Source organism: Macrobrachium nipponense, chromosome 39 (assembly GCF_015104395.2).
Source record: "Macrobrachium nipponense isolate FS-2020 chromosome 39, ASM1510439v2, whole genome shotgun sequence".
Classification (NCBI taxonomy): domain Eukaryota; kingdom Metazoa; phylum Arthropoda; class Malacostraca; order Decapoda; family Palaemonidae; genus Macrobrachium; species Macrobrachium nipponense.
The window spans coordinates 30982932-30998079 of record NC_061099.1 but is presented as its reverse complement, the minus strand read 5'-3'; the positions used below and the strand labels follow the sequence as shown (position 1 = coordinate 30998079).

Sequence of the window (15148 nt, the reverse complement as noted above, 5' to 3'; positions counted from 1 at the left end):
GCTGCCAGCTGGAAACCAGTTAAAACCAATAAAAAATTGTAAATGCAAGGAATCTGTGGCATTTGGCATGCGATACATAGCCGAGGTGAAAACGAGTCTGGGACCGTGCTCGGACCTAGTGCCGCACAGTCTTTCTTCCCAACCCAGGAAAAGACATGACATAAGAGGGTGGCTAGACGGTGGGCAGTCAATGCCTCAGGTTTGTCAGCTATGAAAATAACAATTAAAAATTTGTCATTTATTCATGTGCAGAACAAACCTTCGGTCTTAACATTAGGATAGACTCACACTTGGATGGAGGTATGAGAATGCTGAACCAACTAAAGGTTCGGCACACCTGACCATTCTTCTTAGAAATGAGGATTCTATAGAAGAGGACCTAAGCCTTTGATATGTTTGATATGTGGATATCTGACACCCAGTCCACTGAGTTTAAATACAATGTCCACATTCACTGCATATATGAAAGTCAAAGAGAACTATCTGGTTTGCAACCACTCCACACCCCTTGTTGGAGAGAGGAGTCAAAGCTACTGAGAGGCAGATTTGTATGGAACATAAAGTGCTTAACAGTAAGACTGCAATGATGAGGAGATCCCCTATAATGACAGAAGTTCAGTATGCTACTCAACACAGGAGATGTCCTATGATGATACATGTTTCCAGCTGGTGCCATTTGATTTATCTTAAATGTTAAAACCGAAGGTTTGTTCCACGTATAAAAAAAATAATTTCTTCATATGAATAAGCTGTAATTTCCTCAACAAAAATGGTAACTAACCTGTGGGTTTCTTGTGAGGTACTAGCAATTCTTTTGCCATGTACCAAGCACCAAGGATATACAGTTTAATGAAGTTCCAAGCTGTCCATAAAAAGTGCTGCATCCTGTCTAGCCTGGAAAACTATTTTTTGTCAAATGAAGCAGTGGAGTGAAGGTGCATCTGATTTCATAAATAATATATACCAGCTGAAGAAATCATTAAGTATAAACATTTATGTAAATCTTCAAACAAACCAAAACTCATTTTGGCATCATTTTTGAAAAAGACATTTAACATTTAAATGCATAGGCATGGTTTTGATAAAGATAAAAAATTAGAAACCTTGTGTTAAATACTTTAAAACACTACAATATCTTAAAAACAAATTTCTTATTGATAGTGATCAAAACTTGGGAACCGTATGCTAGCCTAAAGCAGTCATGAAATACGTAATCTATCTAGCACCAAAATTCTTAAGGCAAGTCTCAAAAAGAATTCCTATCACTATGAAAATTCATTCAACCCCATTCCCATTCACTGGTCAATCCAGGATTTACGGACAAGTGTCAAACGATGTGGAAATAATTCTTTTAAATGTGTGTACTTAAGGCAATGACTGGGGCTGGATCCACATTACCTTAGGTGATGGCAACAAAGACCAACTAGAACCAAAGGAATATAGTCAAATAACATTAAGCTTCATGACTGTCTAGGTTAGGTTAGGAGCAAGGTATAGGAAGGACGAAATGAGCCCCTCCCACAATGGAAAAAGTTGCGCCCAGATGCATCGGTGTGTTTTACTATAAAATTTGCATTGCTGCCACACTCAGGTGGTTAGGTTAGGTTAAACCTTTGCACAGTAAATTTTTTTGGTAATTCTACACAATAACTCCGCACGGACTGCATCGAACATTCCAGCGAATACAACAGCCACTAGGGATTGGGGTATCTAATGTATTTCACCGTGTTTAGTACCAGCCCCTGGGGGTTAATTACAGTCAAACCCCCCAAAATAGCAGTAAATTCTTAATAATATTAAACTATTTTCCAAAGAAACACCTGATGCAGAGTATCTACTTTTTTTTTTTTTTTTTTCCAACCAAAAACCAAAATTCCCACTGTCGCCTGCCATTACAGGTAGGCTATATTTACACAAAACAAATCTAACTGATTCATTTAATTTAGGATCTACTCGATTCATGATTCTTCTTGATTCGAAATTGTGGCGAATTAATACGAATCGCGTGGATTCTTCACGAACTGAATCGATTACATTCGCTTGGTGTAAATGCAGCCTTAGATATAAAAACCTTCAATGGAAGTAAATGTCAAAATTGTTAACCTTGTCAAACAACTGGCCTAAAGAAAAAAATTTACGCATTTGTCCTAGGGCTAAGCGTACAGCCTAATCCAGGTTTAAAAGTGAATTTATGATGAAATTTATCTATGTGCAACGTAAGCATTGGGCGTAGGGATAGACAATTACGAGTTGTAATTAGGAATCAGGCCTATGGTAATGTAAGCAACGGGAATTAGGCCTAGTCAATAGGCTACAGCTTTTTTAAGTGTAATTAGGCTACTAAGGTACCTATCCTAACAGACCCATTAGGCTTAGGGTAAAGTAAAAGGATGTTACAGCCTCTGACAAAATTACTTAAGACCTTTATATTGGTGTCGTTCCAGGTAATCATTACCTTAGTGATGACCTTACCGGTAATGACCATACGAGCCTAGGCCTATAAACTACCAGTAGGCTACTTAGGGATAGTAATAATGGGTAATTTCGTATCAATATCTTCGCTAATTGGTGAGATTGTCTTTTAAAAACGTAACACAGCTTACAATGTCTTTAATTAATAAAATAAAACGTCTTCCTTAGTTGGGTAGCTGGCTACCCTCGGGGGAGGACAAACAAACGCTAGGCCGATGTTGTGCTTCTAAGCACTAAAAGCACCCAGTGGCGCTATATACCTATAACGATGAAATTCGTGTTCATTTATCAAAACAGTACAATAGACTTCATAAATAATTGAAATCAATACCTAAAACTGCCTAATTACCCGTAAATAACTGAGAGGGACCGGCACCTGAAGTACGGCAGGCGCAGAACACCTGTCAAAACAACTGACCGACCGAAATTCCATCTTCGCTCCTGGAAGACGTCGTCTATGCTTGTTGCATATTAAACATTGCCCATTTTCTTTTATTCTTTATAAATAAATAAATAATAATATCTATTCTACTACGATTTATGCCAGTAAGATAATAAATATTTATTCATGCATAAAACTGGGACGTCAACACATTTCGCACAGTTTATGATAATCGTTTAGTGTCTCTCTAAAGCATTACCCATTTTCTTTTATTCTTTATTTATAATTTTATTTTAATAATAATCACTTTTCTACAACGATTTTTGTCAGTAAAATAATATATATATTTATTCATTCATAAAACTGGGACGCCAATTCACATTTCGCACAGTTTATTCATCGTTTAACTGTGATGTTTTTAAAAGCGACCTTCTTTTTTAACAACGAAACAATTTAATTGATAATTATAGATATTATAAATATTAATTAACAGCCTTTTCACCTTTACTAATTACTCGGAAACAAACATTCCAGGCCAAAAATATATATATTTATTTCTAAAGTAACTGGCTGCTTATAGGAAGAGGACATGGGCACCCGCACATAAGGGCAAGGGGGGCCACTTATTGCGCCCCCCTTAAAACATGGAAAAAATTTATATATATATATATATATATATATATATATATATATATGTGTGTGTGTGTGTGTGTGTGTGTGTGTGTGTGTGTGTGTGTGTGTGTGTGTGTGTGTGTGTGTGTGTGTGTATGTATAACTGAATCACGAAAGTTAGGATCGTGATAAATCCATAAATAAAGATATATGCCACGAAGGAAAAATAAACAGAGTATCTGCGAGACCTTTTGACGTAAACGTCCTTTAACTAAGCAGAACTGACATATATCTTTATATATATATATATATATATATTATATATATATATATATATATATATATTATATTATATACTATATTACATTTATTACATTTAACTATATCACTATTTTCCTTTCAGGGAAAACAAGATGAATTTATAGGGCGATGTGATTTAAATGTGGAAAGGAGAGTCATAATGTCAAGTAGTAATTAATGCCAATTACGATGAAAAATGAACGAGCAATGATATCGAACCATGAAAAAAGTGGGGTTAAGGAAATAACTTACAAAGAGAGTAAGCTATACAGGAAGGCCAAAGCTGAAACCAAAATAGGCATATACCACCAAGATTGAATTACGGAATACATGAGAAAATTAATTTTTTAAGAATAGAAGGGAAGAAGAGCAAAGTATGAATGGCCTAACAATAATTATGAGGGAAAATGATTAGGGGATAAACTTTGAGGCCCATATATCTGTGTGAGTGTGTGTGTGATGTGGGGTGAGAGTAGAGAGAGAGAGAGAGAGAGAGAGAGAGAGAGAGAGAGAGAGAATCATATACTTAATAATCATGATGATGTGGTGAAGCTTACCAAGGCAGCGAGAGTCACGTCTCGTCCTAGTGGAATTTTATTTAAAAATTAAATATGTTGCTTTAATTAGTACTATATGCTATTCTGTTGCAATATTTGTCTTAAACACAAACACCATGTAGCTAGCTATACTCCCTTTTACCTTTTTTTCTAGCGAGAGAGAGAGAGAGAGAGAGAGAGAGAGAGAGAGAGAGAGAGAGAGCTTTAGCAATGTCATGCACACCTATATATTCATATCGAAATAACAACGAAAGTATTCTCAAAATACTTATGAAATAAGAAGCTATATAAAAGTTATAATTCACAAGTGACTGCGACGCCTGGAGCCGCTTAGCCAGCCACGTTGAGAGAGTGGCGCTGCCAGACGCAAGTTGAAGTCAGATCTTTCAAGCGTTGTTACATGAATTACAGTAACGCGAATGACTGTATTAAAGATCGCGAATATCATACAAAACAATCAATAACCTACTCCATCGTTAATCAGACAGGAAGCAGCGAAAGATGGGCTCGTAATCTACTGGGCTTCCATTTCAGTGAAAAATATTGCAACTGAATAGCATATATAGTACTAATTAAAGCAACATATATAATTTCTAAAGAAAATTCCACAAGGGCGAGACGTGACTCTCGCCGCCTTGGTAAGCTTTACCAAATCATCATGATTATTAAGTATATGATTCTCTCTCTCCTCCTCTCCTCTCACCTTCCTCCTTCCTTCTCTTCTCTCTCTCTCTCGTCTCTCTCTCTCTCTCTCTCTCTCTCTTCAGTATAGTGCGGTATTCTCCATATCAGCGAATTCAAACTGGATAACTAGGCCTATAGACAACGAAAAGTATCGTAATTCATAAAGACATATACATATGTGTAAAACAGAATGACATCCATTTGCCTGCATATGTGACCTATAGTTCCTTGTGCCAACAAAGACAGGAAAAACATAGGGATGTTACTCTGAAGGAGCCACGAATTGTGCTTCCATCCATCACCATATACTCTAGATTTCATTTTCAACATTAATATCCTCGAAATTGATCTCTCCATTTCCTGTTTCTTCTTCTTTTTTAGGATCTGCTTCTAACTGAGGCATGAGGAAACAAGCGAATTTAAAGGGGAAAATATCACAAGGATATTGCAAGATAATATGGTGTAATGGCACGTATTTTTTTTACACTATTCATACAATGTATATAAAACTAAAATATTTTTGGTAGGTAGTAGGTAGGAAGATTACGAAAGTCGATGACTAATATTTACTGCATTTTGCTATTGTTTGTGCCTTTTGTTTGTGTCTACAATATATACGATCTTTTGTTTATGTTTTTAAGTTCATCCCCAAGGGCATGGTGCTAAACACTGCGCGTTATGAATACGTCTAAAGAACGTTGACGGACATGGAAATAGTGAAATCATACCGATACAACACTATACAGCAGTCTACCATCTTATGAGATAGACAATGTTTTCTATGAATCTTGACTCATTTTCTATTTTACATTTCGCGCAGTAAACACCAATTGGGTCTACGCTACCTGAATACTTCGCTGTTTTTCCTTGTAAATAAATTAACCTTCCACGCGAGAATACGTAGAATTTAATTAAGATCACAGATTAGAGCTCTAAAAGCACATATACACCATTCATCCCTTAATTCACAACTAATGTTAAACGAAGAAGAAAACCATTCACAACGAACATGAAACCAATAAGTTTGCGGTATGACATTTTTCCGACACAAAACGTCACATGGGCCGCAGGTCATGTCAACGTGGGCAAAACCTTGCTTTACCTGTTCCCCTTGCCCACTCTGCCCAGTGAGGTCAAAAAGACGGTGGAGTGATCACGCATTTATTTAAGAGGAAAAAAATATATATACTATATATAAATTAAGAATCACAGAAGCTATTCAGTTAAGAATTTTTTAAAGGAACAACTACAGTTTTGCAATATATAAAATATCCCAGTTTGGATTTGATTACAAGGGATATTCGTCGCTACGATTAACGTCCATTTCATAATGCACTGCTGAGTCTCTAGTCTTATATGATAATCCAACGAAGAGTCAAAATGACAACAAAAGAAATTCAAAGCGAGACGAAAGACGAACTGGAAGCGTCGAGTCTTGAAGACAAAAATGAAGGACATAAAACGCAAGTGAAGACCAGAAAGAGGTGAGGAATTAAGACATTTTTTTTATCACTCAGCAACGAAAAATTTAATTCATCTGAAGTTCAATTTTCATAGTGATAAAAAAAGAGCTACTTATAATAATGAATATAGCATATACATTTCTTACTCGTATGATAGTGTTGTCATTGCTGTTATTTATAATAATTCGTCCTTATAGCTTGACGAACTGGCGTACCTATATGTTCATCTTGTTCCCATTCTGAGAAAATTGACTCCAAGGATTATGATATAAGTCAGAGATTCTAATTAGCTCTTCTATTGAGGACATTTGGTTTGAAAACGTGACCTCACGGACAGTTGAAGTTTTGATGTGTTAGAATGTCAAAAACTGAGTCACTTGAGCTGGATAAAAAAAAAAAGAAGGAAAAAAGGTTACGCCAGTTCGTCAGACTAGGGACGAATTAACATTATAAGAATATGAAAAGGTTAAAAGTGACTATCAAAGCTTGCAAATTTATTTGCATTCAGTGCCGAGGTAATTTGTGAGAGAACTAGAGGGTATATGAAGGTTTTTAGTTTTCTGTAAAATAAAACCATTGAGATGACTTTGCATATCCGTCCGCACTTTTTCTGTCCGGCCCCAGATCTTGAAAACAACTGAGGCTAGAGGGCTGCAAATTGGTACGTTGATCATCCACCCTCCAATCATCAAACATAACAAATTGCAGCCCTCTAGCCTCAGTAATTTTTATTTCATTTTATTTAAGGTTAAAGTTAGCCACGATCGTGCATTCTGGCAATGCTATAGGATAGGCCACCACCTGGCCGTGGCTGAGAGTTTCATAGGCCGCGGCTCATACGGCATTATAAGCTGTATGCAGAAGAAACTTCGACGCAATTTTAATTTGTTTTCTGGTGATTTTGATCTAATTGCTCTTTTCTTTATTTGGATACTGTCAGTCAGTAGGAGACTCGATTTAATTGAGCAGGATTTAATTCAGCCTTTACGCCAGTTTTCCGGAACTGCCTGTTTCCTGTTTAACAGTTTCCTGTTTTATCTCTCTCTCTCTTTCTCTCTCCTTCTTTGAATCTAGTCTTTTATCATCTACTGCTTTTAACGGATCACGCATACTGACGTCACTACTTTTTTTTTGTCAATGAGCTCAGAAAAGATCTGATACATATATTTAACTCAAAATCCTCCATAATATAAAAAACAAAGCGGAAAACCTTTCAGTCGATAAAGCAATTACAACGACGCAGCCTCAGCCACATCTAAACCATCTCCCGTCTATGTAGGGTTCGTTGGACGAGTCGGTTACATGCTCTAGTACCAATCTCAGGGTTCGGGTTCGATTCCCGAGCAAGGAATCAGAGGAATTGGTGATAGAAATTCCATTTCTCGATGTGATTCGTATCCCACAATAAGCTGTAGGGCCCGTTGCTAATTAACCAATTGGTTCCTAGCCACGTCAAAATATCTAATCCTTCGGGTCAGCCGTAGGAAAGCTGTTAATCAGCTCAGTGGTTTGGTTAAACTAAGGTATAAAGGGTGTCCATAAAGTCCCAGTACCATTACAATCCATAAATACTCGTAATGGTGCCGGGACTTTATGGAAACCCTGTACGTAACCAATGGTAAGAACACTATAATGACAGGAAATGGTTTAGATATGGTCAAGGCTGCATCATTGTTATTGTTTTTATCTACTAAAAGGATTTCCGTTTTCCTTTACGGGTTACGGGTAGAGATAGACGGACACAGCTAACATTCTTCAGACCTATGGATGCACTATAAGACCACAAGGGTCTTATATGCTGATATTTTCGCTTACTTGGGGAGTAAGCCTACAAACTGCTTTGTTGCTGTTGATGTTGTTCGTGCCGTTGTTGTTGGGAGGTGAAGGGAATCCTGAAATGGTCTGAAAAAAGGTGTTTCGCGTTGAGTTAAAGATGCAGGAATTTTAGGATAGGATATTTATGATTTATTTATTAGAATGAAAATGCAAAAAATAAATATATAAATAATGCACATGTTAAACAGTACAGAACAATTATATCTAATGAAATATAACGTATCAATTTAAATTTTCTTTGACGAAGCAAGGCTCTATTTCACCGTAGATTTTGACACTTGCCTCCGAGTGAGCTGGAGGTCGGATCACGCCTTGTTTAAAGAGCCTCTCCGATCCAAGGCATTTCTCGTTGGAGGTCAAACTCACAACGGCATAAGAAAATGGGGGTGAGTTTATTTTGCCTCAGATAAGAATCTACTGGAATTCAACACATAATTATGTGTAAGGAGGTTATCCCAAGTCATGTACTCTCTTATATTTGGGATTAGATGGGGAACGTGAATGTCATTTGGAAGATACGTTTGTAAATTCGGCTATTTCAAAAAGGATGAGAGTAACAGCGCATACGCGCCAAACTTCGTTAATTACAGATACTTATAGAGTAATGTTTCATTAATTACAGGTACTTATAGATGGGAAAGCGCCATTTTTTAAAAGGGTGTCTAAGAGGAACGTTTGAGAGAAAACTGACGCCGGAGTTGCAGAAAGAACATTAAAATCCGAAATCTGAAGCTTTTTGAAACTGCTCAAAGCGAGAGTCGTTACTCACTGCGTAAACACAACGACTTTCTAAAACAAGCTTACACACACACACACATAATATATATATATAAACACAATAAGAATGTTCAGGAGACCCTCTCAAACACTCGTAAACTAATTCATCATTTCAATGTCACCATCTCTCGCAGGGAGGACGTTCACTGGTGGTACGCCTTGACCATCGTCAGCGTCTTAGCCCTCGCCTCGCGCCAGCTGTACCTGGACCAGCCCCCTGGGTGCACGTGAGTTCGAACGAAATCAACATTCTGTTTGACTTCAGTCACTCATTAATTATTGAAGTACAAATGCATGCATGGCAACTGGTTGTCTCCAAAGTTGCATGAAGTTACTGGAATTTTACTGATTAATGTTTTCGTCGGAGACGAATGAATAAATAAATAAATAAACAAATAAATGTATAAATAAATAAATAAATATATGTATACATAATTTTTTAAAAAGGATTTATGATGAGAATAAAGTTACGCCGTAGACGACTCAATAAAAACAGGAAACTACGTCACTACTAGCATCACCAGTGACGTAGAATTAAAGTATATATATATATATATGTATGTATAAATATACTCTTTCCTGCTACGTCACCGGTGACGCTAGTAATGACGTAGGTTCCCGCTTCTGTCGAGTCGTCTCCGAGGTAAATCTATTCTCATCTTAAAATAATATTTTTTTAAATTTAAAAATTCACATCATAAATAACTTGTTTTTTCTTTCACATAATAAAATCATATATTTTATTTCACATCATAAATCCTCTTCTTATTTTTATTTCACTTCATAAATCCTCTTTTTTAAGTTCACATCGGAATATCATATTTTAAAAATTTCACATCATAAATCCTCTTCTGTTTTATTTCATTTCATAAATCATCTATTTTTTTCAAGTTCACATCATAAAATCATATTTTTCTTAATTTCACATCATAAATAACCTTTATTTATTCCACATCATAATATATATATATATATATATATATATATATATATATATATATATATATATATATATATATATATATATATTAATTTCACATCAAAAATCCTTTTTTTTTTATCACTTCATAAATCATCTTTTTTTTTTATTTCACATCATAAAATCATCGTTTTTCTAAATGAAAGTTTGGACAGCCAGTTTACATGCATTCATTCATACATCAATGATAAATAAGCAAAACAGAAAAAACCCCTACAATGGTTATTGAAAAAGAGCAAATGGGTCTGCCCCGTTCATTCGCTCCTGTTTTTTCTTATGATATATCTTGCATTTGTCTCAAGCATTTCCTTTCTGCTTAGTGACTGCCTTATTGTTTTCAATAAAGTCGTGAGATATGAGGAATTTGGGTAATAATAATAATAATAATAATAATAATATATATATATATATATATATATATATATATATATAATATACTATTATGTATATATATATATATATATATATATATATATATATATATATATATATATATATATACGTATTATATATATATATATATATATATATATATATATATATATATATATATATATATATATATATATAATACATACATAATACGTCATAAATACGTATTCTGATACGAGCTGAATTTCAAATAATGAAGCAAGTACATATTATAGCACATTAACCAGCCATGTTGCTAGTCCTGACCATGAAATTGATTTTGTTAAATATTATTATTATTATTATTATTATTATTATTATTATTATTATTATTATATTATTATTATTATTATCTCACCCAAATTCCTCGTATCTCACGACTTTATTGAAAACAATAAAGCAGAAATGAAATGCTTGAGACAAGTGCAAGATATATTATAAGAAAAAACAGGAGCGAATGAACGGGGCAGACCCATTTGCTCTTTTTCAATAACCATTGTAGGGTTTTTCTGTTTTGCTTATTTATTATTGATGTGTGAATGAATGCCTGTAAACTGGCTGTCCAAACTTTCATTTGTAAAAAGGATGATTTTATGATGTGAAAAAAAAAAAGATAATTTATGATATAAATTTTTTTACAATGATTTTCTGATGTCTTAAAAAAAAGATGACTTATGAAGTGAAATAAAAAAAATAAAAAAAAAAGGATTTTTGATGTGAAATTTATATATATATATATATATATATATATATATATATATATATATATATTATATATACTATATATATATATATAATATTTCCAATTTATCTTTTTGAGAGAAAAAAGTATTTTTATTCAGTTGGCTGAACAGGACCGTTGTGCAAAGGGTCGAACGCTCCCTTCCCCCCATTTTTTAAAATTATTTTTTTATTTTATCAAAATACAGTCTCTCATATGCATTACTGTGAGGCTTTTCACTTATTATTTCCGGTCACGGTATATTATGCACCATACATAGATAAAACATTTATTTTTTATATAAATATTTTGTGGCAGATAATAATTCAAGGGTAACGATTTGTGCTAAAACTTTTGTCACTACTATTGAGTTGTTTCATTCCTTCCAAACTGACAAGATCTTTTCCCCTCGCCAGGTGGGATGAAGTCCACTTCGGAACATTTGCGAACCATTATATCAACCGGACTTTCATCCACGACGTTCATCCACCACTGGGCAAGGTGAGTTCTTGGTTGAAGTCTGTCTATTCGACAGCGAAAAAATGCTTTCCTTGTGCTAAGGACACGTATTGAAAGTTCTGCGACACAATAAAAACAATTTGAACAATTTGGATGATGTCTGTCTATTTGACTTTGAACAAATGCTTTGCTTGTGCTAAGGACATGTATTGAAAGTTCTGTGACAATAAAAACAAGTTGGATGATTTTGATAATCATCGTAAGCGCCCACTTTCATTGTATCAAAGATCAGATTAATAAAAGGATAACATTTTTTGCAAAGCTGACTGGCCGTCTATTCAAAAGTGAACAAATGCTTTCCTTGTGTTAAGGAGACGTATAGAAAATTCTGTGACATAATAAAAATAACAATTTGGATGATTTTGATGATCATCGTAAGCGTCCGCTATCTTTACTTGAAGGATAACAGTTTACTGATCAACTTATATATCTTGATTTCAGATGCTCATAGCGGGGATAGCGAAGCTGACTGGTTACAGAGCCTCTTTTGATTTTCAAGCTGGCAATGTTTACAACTCAGAATTCAATTATGTCGCCGTCAGATCGGTAAGTATGCTTACTTCGTTACATGAGTTACAAGGATTAGGATGACTCAAAGACTTATTAGTCCATCTTAAGAGGAGACATCGTGTGCTCACTTAATCTCTAGTAGCAGGTTTTAATGTTCTTTCATAGTGTCCTAATATATATAATTTTGTCTAGCTTTCTTTTAAATTCTTCCACACTGTTGCTGTTTACGACTTCTGGTGGCAGTTTTTCCCACAATGGGATGCGTTACTTGTCTGTCAGATGTATATAACTATGGGATTCATTTATTTTGTGCTAATCCCAGAGAATAAAAGATCAATTCTAATAGGTAGTAGTACGAGGTTAAGGCCTGTGAACCCAGTGGAGAATTTCTTACTCTCTACCACACTCAGTCGTTCTTAACCTTTTTCAGTGTATGGACCCTTTTCCAATCAGCAGTCAGTCTGTCAGTTTTAAAAAAAATTAAATCTAGATTCACAAAGCTTACACTTATTATTATTATTATTATTATTATTATTATTATTATTATTATTATTATTATTATTATTATTGTTTTTGTTGTTGTTGTTGTTGTAAAAACCTCGCACCCCCTGAAGTTTACTAAAAACAAAAGGAAAAGAGGTTTTATTATTATTATTCAGAAAAATAACAAGCGTATATACAAATACGTTTCAAGTTAAATAAAATAACAAGCGCATATACAAATACGTTTCAAGTTAAATAATCAAAAGCATTCTCGCACCCCTTGAACCAGCTGCCTGAGTCTATCAGAGGCAGAACTACCAACGATTCTGCTGATAAAACCATGACTCATTTTCTTCTTCTTCTTCTTCTTCTTCATCAGATGATAGCCATCCTGGGAGCATCTTTAGTCCCGCTGAGTTTCCTGGTTGTATGGGAAGTGTCGTTCAACCTTAACGCTTGCGTCATCGCTGCCATCTGCGTCCTATCGGGTGAGTCAACCAATTTTACCAAGAAAAATGTTAGCAGCAAGTGACCGATATTTTAAGTTTGCAGGGAAAAATTTTAGCGGCAGGTGGCCGATTTGGGAGTGGTTTGCATAGATAGACATACGTGAGAATATACCGTGACGTCACAAAAGTTGCTAATTTTAAGTTTGCAGGGAAAAATTTTAGCGGTCAGTGACTGATTTGCAAGCGGTGTGCGCAGATAGACAGACGTATACGCGAGACTATATTGTGGCGTCACAATAGTTGTTAATTTTAAGTTTGCAGGGAAAAATTTTAGCGGTGAGTGACCGATTTGGAAGAATTGTGCATATAGTACGTACGTGAGAATATACCGTGATGTCACAAAAGTTGCGAATTTTAAGTTTGCAGGGAAATTTTTTAGCGGCAAGTGACCGATTTAGGAGCGGTTTGCATATAGTACGTACGTGAGACTATACCGTGACGCCACTCGCAACATCTGCGAATCTCTTGGACGAAAACGAACTCCGTTTCATACTCGTACTTGCATACGCACGTTTATTCGTGTGTGTGTTTTTTCTTTTTAAGCTAGTTGCATCTGGGCAGGATGTTAGTTATGGTGACTCAAGAGTCCAGACTGATAATTTTAGTAGCTATGTACGTACGTATCATGATCTTGCTTTCCTGTGGAGATATTATGTGATCCATCCTTACGGGCAGGGAAAGGCTTTCAATGTCACTACATTAATTCAAGTACAAAGTTTGAATAAATAGTGTAAATAATATCGTATACAATTTCTCACAAATGCGATAAAAGCTGTACAAATATAAAAACAAGAAAAAACAACATGAATTTTACAATTTTACCACAACCTAGGGTAGGTGTCCTGTGTTCTCATATATTTGTAAAGCTTTCATCTCGGTTGTGAAAAAAATCGATACGATTAACCAGGGTCTATAAATTACATACATATATGTGTGTATAACATACATACATACATACATACATACATACATACATACATATGCACAAATGTACGTATGTATATATATGCATATATATATATATATTATATACAAAACTTATGTATGTATGCATACATTGTACTTAAGCACAAATGTGTGTGTGTATAAATATAGATATAAAAATGTATATATACATACATTTATATACACATATATACATAATCATACATCAAACACATTGACAGCCTTGTCCATGATGTAGTATGCCGGATACCGTACGTAGATGGGACAGATATTGCCGAATAATACAATTATATATATTGTCAGATACCCCTGCAAACGTATCCTAAGCTTTCCAAGAAGTAGACTACAACCAATACTGACCTTTATTTAAATGTCGTGATGACTTACGAGGCGGATATACGAAACGGTGCAAATAAGATTTTCCTTTAGCTGTTGCCCCAAATTGTACTGACTGGAAATTCAAGCTTCCAAAAGAATATTATTATTATTATTATTATTATTATTATTATTATTATTATTATTATTATTATTATTATTATTATTATTATAAAAATATAGAAGACTATTTACAAGTTGAATGCAGCTGATACAACAATATCTTTCAGTAAGACTTATTATTATTATTATTATTATTATTATTATTTTATTCAGAAGAGAACCCTATTCATGTGGAACAAACTCAATACAGGGGTCACTGACTTGAAATTCTAGCTTACAAAATTATTATTATAATTATTATTTATTATTATTATATTATTATTATTATATTATTAATTATTATTCAGAAGACGGGCCCTATTCTCACAGAGGCCACAGACTTGAAATTCAAGCTTCCAAAAGACGATATTTTATATATAGAATATTATATAGGGTATATATAATATATAATAATATATATATATATATAGTATATAAGATATATATATATATATATATATATATATAGATATATTATACTATATATATATAATATCTATATTATATATAT

General features: G+C 34.2%; 2 protein-coding genes and 1 pseudogene across 2 annotated transcripts in view; 2 read left to right on the top strand and 1 right to left on the bottom strand.

The window, feature by feature from the left end:
- Nucleotides 1–15148, top strand: part of LOC135210254 (dehydrogenase/reductase SDR family member on chromosome X homolog) — a 310210-nt gene that overhangs the window by 193105 nt on the left and 101957 nt on the right. The gene's annotated exons all lie outside the window — the stretch shown is intronic.
- Nucleotides 1–15148, bottom strand: part of LOC135209915 (protein O-mannosyl-transferase 2-like) — a 53380-nt pseudogene that overhangs the window by 4128 nt on the left and 34104 nt on the right.
- The window catches only part of LOC135209916 (protein O-mannosyl-transferase 2-like), a 20858-nt gene continuing 11989 nt past the window's right edge, over nucleotides 6280–15148 (top strand). Inside the window, 5 exon segments of the mRNA XM_064242654.1 lie at nucleotides 6280–6491; nucleotides 9218–9310; nucleotides 11611–11695; nucleotides 12155–12259; nucleotides 13086–13194. Of these exon segments, the coding sequence (XP_064098724.1) occupies nucleotides 6364–6491; nucleotides 9218–9310; nucleotides 11611–11695; nucleotides 12155–12259; nucleotides 13086–13194 (520 nt within the window). The 5' untranslated portion in view covers nucleotides 6280–6363.